At 46.4% G+C, this 8157-nt stretch overlaps 1 protein-coding gene across 6 annotated transcripts in view; it reads right to left on the bottom strand.

Annotated features, from left to right (window-relative positions):
- Positions 1 to 4956: 4956 nt before the first annotated feature.
- Positions 4957 to 8157, bottom strand: part of NKTR (natural killer cell triggering receptor) — a 44100-nt gene continuing 40899 nt past the window's right edge. For all 6 annotated transcript variants that reach the window (XM_070360628.1, XM_070360626.1, XM_005891078.3 and 3 more), the window contains one exon: positions 4957 to 7571. In XM_070360628.1, coding sequence (XP_070216729.1) covers positions 7484 to 7571 — 88 coding nt within the window. In that variant the 3' untranslated portion in view covers positions 4957 to 7483. The remainder of the gene's footprint in view (positions 7572 to 8157) is intronic.

The raw sequence follows: 8157 nt of genomic DNA, 5'->3' as shown, positions 1-8157 counted from the left end.
CCTCGCAGAGCCTAGGTGGTGGTTGGGCCATCATTGTGGAGAGGGCCACAATGTCATCTGTGTCATCATTCAGATGCTTCTGTTCCCCTACTCCAAGCTGATGGCTGCCCCACGTTTGGTCACTTTCACATTGCCCACATCCTGGCAGTACCACACTGTATCCCCCACCCTCTTCGCTCACACATGCACTTGTGCTTACACACCCGCCCATGCCTGGCTGTAGCAGTGTCCCCTGAGTATGCCTGCCACCTTGCTCATGAGTGGGCAGGGCCTCTGGGGCCAGTTCAGAGTAACTTGGTTCTGGATGCCAGAGAAGGAAATGGAGTAGAGGCCAAGATCCCAGGCAGGCGCCATCCCGTAGTCTGATGTCTGTCCTATGAAACTGCAACGGCCTCCCATGAGGCCAGGATTTAGGTCCTTAAGGCCGTTCCAGGGTCAGGGAGAAAACATCTCATGGGCAAAAATGGGGGTGACCAAAGAGTGCCAAGAGAAAGAGGAGGAAACCACATAGCTGGATGGAGGGTGAGATGAGACCTTGGTGGAAAAAGATGGCAAGAGAAGAAGGGGCACCGATGGGGGCCCATGCCCCCAGCGATGACCACACAGCAGATATTCTGCATCTCTGTGGCTGTGGTGGGTGAATTGACTCAGCTCCCAAAGGCCTCAAGCTGAGGCCAGGCCAGAGCAACCTGCATGTCTGACCAGCCCATCACCTCAGGGCTGCCTTCTGCTTCTTCCACCATCCCAACCCACTTCCTCATCTGACTCTGTGGCTCCCTTGCACAGGCCTGAGACGTGGTAAGAGAGGAACCGTGTATACCCATTGGTTGGCTAAGGACAGTGAAGGCAGAACAGGACAGATCTCACAGTCAGATACCAGCGTGAGGAGCCAAGGAAAGGTGAGGCTGGAGCAGCCTGCCTCACAAACTGGGAGGAGCCTGGCAGGCGGCTGCAAGGGACACTCTTGGGCCCATTTCCCAGCCAAGGTTTGGCAGGGGTTGTGGCCAGTGTGACCAAGGTAGGGCTGCTGGCCCTTTTGGAATTGGTCTTGGTTGCAATAGTCAAGCCAAAGAAGGGGCTGGAGGTTGGGTGAGAAAGGAGGGAATAGGGGGCTCAGTCTTCCTGAAGACCTTAGCTGTTCCCATTTCTTCTCTGGCCTACAGCCCATCTACTGGGGGAACCCCAGGACAAGCCAGTTCTGGGAGGCTACTGGGACTTGGGTCACATGAGACATGGCAGGAAGGCACTGTCTGAAGAGCTGTCTGGTGGGCTCATGTGGGGCTGGCTCAGAGCTGAGGACTGAAAGCTGAGTAACGCTAGAGCAAAAGGAGAGAGAAGGCAATGGCACCCCACTCCAGTACTGTTGCCTGGAAAATCCCATGGATGGAGGAGCCTGGTGGGCTGCAGTCCATGGGGTCGCTAAGAGTCAGACACGACTGAGTGACTTCACTTTCACTTTCCACTTTCATGCATTGGAGAAGGAAATGGCAACCCACTCCAGTGTTCTTGCCTGGAGAATCCCATGGACAGAGAAGCCTGGTAGGCTGCAGTCCATGGGGTCGCACAGAGTCGAACATGACTGAAGCGACTTGGCAGGCAGCAGAGCAAAAGGAGAGGAAGGGTACTCCCCTGCACATGCCCCAAGGGAGGATACAGTTAAACATCTGCAGGGAACTAGAGGTGATTTGATGTAGCAGAATCCAGATTCTTGTCCTGTAGGAGTAGCCGGATGGAGATAGGCAGAATTGTTCTGTTCCCTTGGCCTTGAAAAGGTCCATGCCACAGGATCTTCCTCTCAGGGTTCGTCAAGGCAGGCTTTCTGGAGAGTCCAAGGTGGGACAAGTTATTGGGGAGGGGGATCCCAGGCCAGAATCACATGCCACGGGGGCAAGTCAGGAGTTTGTGGAGATCAGGGCAGGGATGGATGATCCTCAGACACTCAGGACTGGGTGCTGGCAAGGTCAGCAAAGCCACACCCCTGCTTTTAGAGGCCAGCTCTGTGTTTTCTGCTTTTTTTTCCCCCACAACTTCCCTAAGCCTCTAGCCCTGAACTTCTCTCCCACGTTGGAGGAGGAACAGACCCAAAACGTGCTGGGGCAGCACTTGCGTGTGTCTGCACACAACAGGGTTTAGCCTCCCTAGGCGGGGCGTGGAGCTGCGTAACAGCAATGGGGGAGTAGAGTGGGCAGTGCCAGAAAACAGAAAGGGACATTGCAGCATGGGGCTGGAGGGGTGGCATGGAAGTTCAACTTACCCACTAGGTGTGGACCCAGGGCTCTGTAGGTTGAGGGAGCATTGATCCCTGGGTGGGGGGTTGGAGGGGAGTAGATCGCTCCTGTTCAGAGCTCAGCACTAATAGGCTACAGCTGTAGATGGTAGGGCCTAATTCAAACCAGCAGGTTGCCCAGTTCCCTCCAGCAGCATAAACGTCATGGCCTAGGCATTTAAGGCCTCCTTAGCAGCTTCCAGGATCCTCTCCCACCCTGCTGGTTCAAGGGGCCCTGGGCCTCTCACTAGTGACTGAGCCTGGCCCTCCTCATACTCTCCACCTGGAGGCAAGCACAGGAATTAATGTCCCTGAACCACTTCAACGTGTGCTTAGTTCTAAGCATTTAATCCTCACGACTCCTAAAATGGAGAAGTTATATTAATAACTACAAAGGTCAAACAATTTACCCAGTCACCCACCAAGAAGTGTCAGAGTGAAACTTGAACCCAAGCAGTCTGGCTCAGACCCCAAACCCTTAAGGGCTGTGCCACAGAAAGTTGCTCACAGAGATCCTTTACTCTTTCAAAATAAAATCAGATTGGGCCAGAGACATTGAGACCAGTGGGATCTTTCTCTGGGAATCTAGCCTGGTGGCAGAAGTTTTAGTTGCAGGAGGCCCTGGGTGACCAGAGACTGGGGATATGCCAGCCCAGAGTCCTATCCCCTGTGGGCTCTCTGGGAGGCTGATTCATCTCCAGGATGGTCCGGAAAGGGATGCGCACTCCTGGTTTTCATGTCTGGTTGCACCCTCTTTCTGGGTGTGAGCTGAGAGACCAACAGTCTAAGGACTATTAGCCTCGCCTCACATTACAGATGAGTGTCAGGGCTCCAGATGCAGAATACAAGTGTTTGTGCTGAGCGCTCAGGTCACTTTTTTGTTTTTTTACCCTAATGTCCTCAGATCTCCAGGCTGGCTGGAGACACACCCTCCCCCAGCTAGTCTGGGTCCTGCAGACTGTGAAACTCAGCTAAGTCTGTAGAGCTGGAGTTCAATAGCTATAGAAGGTGAATGGTGGGGCCTGGGGTCTCCAAGAGGCAGAAGTGCTTGACCCCAAGCTTGGCATAGCCCCACTGCAGTCCTTCTGATTCACAGGGAGTAAAGGAGGCAGAAGCAATGGAGCACTCTGCCCTTACATTCTACTGAAATCATTCAAGAAAACAGTCCGTTAGAGCCTCCTGCTCCTTTGCGTGTTGCCCACGTAGGCCCTCCTTATCTCACGTTCCTCAGGCACTGGCTGAAGCTGCCCAGGGTCTGTCTACAAGCTGCCATCTTCCAGGGAACCAGCTCCTCCCCCCAACCTTTAAGCATCAAAGAACTTCTCCCTGCTGTGCACGAGTCCTCTTAGCATTCTGCCCAGTTCATTCTTCACAAGTCCCTCATGGGATTTAGGCGCTCACCTCTCTGAGCAGCAGCAGAGTGGATTCCCTCTCCTAAAGACCAGCCATCTGAGCCCAGTCTCTTCCCACATGAGCCATGGCTTCTGGGCCCCCTCCTGGCCACACAGTTTGTGTCACTCATTCTGCACTGGTGGAACCTCCTTTCTCTTCCAGTGATGCCTGGCCAGTATTCATGGTCAGTTATGAGGGGCATTTATTTCCCTGGAATCATCTTGCTAGCTAATTCAGCACAGTCAAAAGTCCTTAACACATTTCCTCCCAATACTGCCCAGCCGATCAAGATGCTATCAGAACATCAGTAAAGATCATGGCGCTTTCTAAATAATAAACGACTCTAAAGGAACCTCACTTGGGGATTTCCCTACAGCAAACTGACTCTACAATTTTCTTTAAATTTTAAGGCAACACATCCAGATTTGACTGTTTTCAGGAACTACCTGACTTGGCGGTTTACTGTTAACTCAACTTTGGAAACTGAATCTCTGCCAATCTTACTGTGTGAGGCTATGTTGTATTCACTAAGAAAGTACAAATCCCTTTGAGTTCTGAGGAGAAAAAAGTTAATTGTACTTGCCCTGCAAATTCTCATGTGGATGCTAAAAATATCACAAGGAATATTTTCTCCCAGAGTAAGTGCTATGTGCTTGCTTGGTGAACCACTCTTAGGGAGGGAAGGCGGAGGCTGTAGGTGGCTTAGCAGGTAAACGTGCTGTCCCTGGGCAGCATCTCACAGATGGGGTGGGACACAGTCCCTTCTCTGCAAGGATATCTGTATGCAGGCCACCTCAGCTGGATGACAACTGGACCTGAAAGAAATCTGGAGTTGGCAGGGGAAGCATGACCAAGCACCATCAATGGTTCTCTGCCTAGGTAAACATTCTGCCTGAAGTTGTCTCTAGCACCACCTCGTGCCCCACCACTAATACCCGGCCAGAAGAGGAAAATGAGCCACAGAGAGAAGAGATGAAATCTCTTCCCTGGCTGGGTCAGCAAAGAGACTCAATGCTTCCTTTTCCATTTCAGAAAGACTATTTGAAGTCTTGGTAAATAAAGAAGGATGAAACATGCTCAGACTCAAACTTAGACTAAGTATATAGTTTAATTTCTACAAGGCCTCCCTTTTAAGTTTTAGGGAATTTAAATGAAGTATATACAAATTAGACATTGCCAATATATACAAAAGTATTTTCTACTGTTTTTGAACAATACCAGCTATATTGTTTCATTTGCAATAAAGAGGACATTACAAAAACAGTCCAATAATACATTTTCTGTTAAGAAGCACAATACACGATGTAATTCAATTTTATTAAAAAATAATTTAAAATACAGAACAATCCCCTTTAGGAAGAAAAGCTATTTCTGTAGTCCATTCAGTAAACACACAAGTTGAATGGTGCAGCTGAGGGCTGTTCTTTTCCATGGAGAAAACAAACGAGGCTTCTAGGGCTTACCTTTTGAGGATAAAATTCTACCCATAGCACAACCTGCAACGTTATTGCCTGTGGGAGGTAGAATTCTAAAACGCCCTTCCCTCTTTTCATGCCCCAAGCCCAGATACCTGTAAATATATCACTTCTGTGACTACATTCTATGGCACAGCTGACCTTATATAGGGACACTGTCTCACACATGAACCGTGATCTAATCACATGAACCTTAAAACAGAGGAGGAAGGCAGAGAGATCTGAAGCATGAGAAGACCCCGATGGGCCATTGCTGGTTTGGAGATGGAGGAAAGCGCACAAGGAGGAATGCGAGCAGCCTCAAGGAGCCGAGAGAGAGGACCCCAGCTGACAGCCAGCAAGGGACTGTATACTGCCAACAACCTGAATTAACCTGGAAGCAGATTCTTCCCCAGAGCCTCCACAAAGGAATGCCACCCTGCTGACCCTTGATTTCAGCCTTGTGAGACCCTGAGCAGAGAATCCAGCCATATCACGCTGGACTCATGAGCTACAGAACTGTAAGCTAAGAAATGAGTATTGCTTTAAGCTGCTAAGTTTGGGATAATCTGTTACACAGCAATAGAAAACTAATACACTGCCTAAAGGTAACTTTTCTTAACGTAATTAGATTTGGCAGTTTTGGTTTGAGTTCTAAATGCAGTTTTTTTCCACTGAATATTATTAAAGCAATATTCTCCTCTGCAGGCAACTTTTGAGAATGCTCATATGAATCACACATTGTTTTTTATTCACCATCAAGTGTTTGCTTGAGTCAGGTCCTACTTTCTAATGTACTCTCATCTATCAACTTGGCAAACAATTGGCCACTTAACCCTGTTTATGAACCTTTTATAGGTGATGGTTGTAATACATCCAAGGTCACCCCTCCATCCATCAGGGGTGGTTAGATCCCTTCAACTGGGGGTTCTTTCCCACTTCCCAAGTATAGCAGGCAAGGGGTAGGATGGCACAAACTTCTGCATCAAATATCCAATATGAATTTCTTCTGCATAACTGGATAAAACTGGCACTAAGGTGATTAAGTACACTTGGGGAAAAAGCTCAAACTGAAGATAAAAAAACACAAAATCTCACCAGTTTTTATAGGTCAAATCATTTTTACAGGAACCACCCAAGACACTGAATATGTGTAATCTATGCAATACTGCACACCCTGATTTCCTGTCTGTTGTCATAGGCTTACCCATCTCACACAAGGTTTCACTGCATCACTGCAGGCCACTGAAACAAGGGAACAAGCTGGCGGGTGCTAAGGACCGTTCAACTGCTCTTACATCTCTTACTTGAAAGGCTTTAAAGTAAAGCCCTGAAAAATGTGTCCAAAATGGTGGCAGGTAGATCTTAGTGTTACTTTTGAAGTCCACTCTCCATTCAACTCTTCCAGGCATCAGTTCTGGGCAGCATACCCAAGTGGTTACACAACCCTGTGCCAATCCTGCCTGCTCCACGGCCTGCAGCCCACACCTGTGCTTGAGAGAAGCTCTCCAAATAGTTAAAGTGAATACAGCTTACAATGAACCCTACTTGGTGCCAATGAACTTTTTAAAAATTTATTTCTCTCTCTGATGGAATTCTAATGTATAATATATAAGAATAATGCACCAAAAGTTACCAAGCACCAGAGCATAAACTGGAATAGAACTTTTTTTTTTTTTTTAAACAAACTGAACTTCTAATAATATTTATTAAAAAAGCACATGAAACATTAGGGCTACAGAGACAGTGCAGATATTTATAGTTAAGGCTGATCTATTCTTTTTAACCTCACCCGCCAGCCTGAAATAAGACAGTGGGCTGTATTATGACCACGTTCTTGATCCTCTGAAACAACAAAGAAGAAAGGAGCCACTGCCTGGTTACCATCAGTATCAGTTTTGGGTGGTTTGTTTTTAAGAACACACATGAATAAGACTGTGTAATTGGTATGGAAGTATTTGGCCACCTTTCACAGTTCTCCTTCAGTTCTATGCTTGGGCAGCATAGATGCTAAAACCTTAAAAATGGGCAAAAAGAATCTGTATTCTAAGAAATATATGAGACAAATCATCTATCTAAAATAATATTGCAAATTATACTTAAATTTCATGATTTCTTGATTCAAGAAAAAGAAATTAATTTCCATAGTTGGCTACTGTAAAATGTGGCATACAAATATTTTAAGGAGACATATCTGTATTTTAAATTCTATGCACATGTAAATAAACAAATAACAATTAAGAAGTGTCTATTTTTCAAATTCATCTCTAATACTGAAACAGAACAACAGACTGCCATTAAGTTTCTTAATTTTTTAAGTTACCAGGTATTTACACATAAGATATAATTCATATAAAAAAAGGGGACACTTTCAACTATATCTGCTGCTTTCACTGGGACTTCGGTGATGAGAGTAACTTCGGTCACTTTCACTGTCAGAGCCATAAGATCTACAACTCCTGTATAACAAGACAAAACAAATATACAAATATCTTTTAACTCTCAACCCTTTGAATTCTTGTTGAAACTTCTTTTTTGATATAAGGGGCTTGAAAGCAAGTGACTCGAGGAGGCACAGCATAGTGGGTAGAAAAGTACAGTACTGACCATGACAACACTGTGGACTTTTCAAAGATGTTAGTGACAGATGGTGGTAATATCAAGGCGTAAATAAAGAAATAGCACTTCCTGTGGAATTACTTGAAATCCACTCAAGGAAATGAGAATAATTTTCCATGTTACCCAAAATGAACATCAATATTTAATTAGACTGAAGAAGGGGAAAAAAGGCCAACAAGAATTCATTAAAAGACAAGGAAATCAAAATCAAATCAAAATGTGAGCCCAATGAGGGGTGAGGTGGGGCAGGGATGGGACCACTGGGACAGTGAGTGAAGAAGACTTTGGTAATGGTCACCATTCAGTTATTTTGGGAAAAATATCCACAAAGAGCCAGTCACTTTGCTAGATGCTAAGGGCACACACACAGCGGACTAGTGTTCCCTGGGCTCAAGGGTAGTCTGGAATAGAGGGTAGTAAGATAAA

The sequence above is a fragment of the Bos mutus genome, chromosome 22 (genome assembly GCF_027580195.1).
Source record: "Bos mutus isolate GX-2022 chromosome 22, NWIPB_WYAK_1.1, whole genome shotgun sequence".
Lineage (NCBI taxonomy): Eukaryota > Metazoa > Chordata > Mammalia > Artiodactyla > Bovidae > Bos > Bos mutus.
Note: the sequence above shows the minus strand (reverse complement) of the source record. Positions and strands in the feature narration are given on the sequence as shown.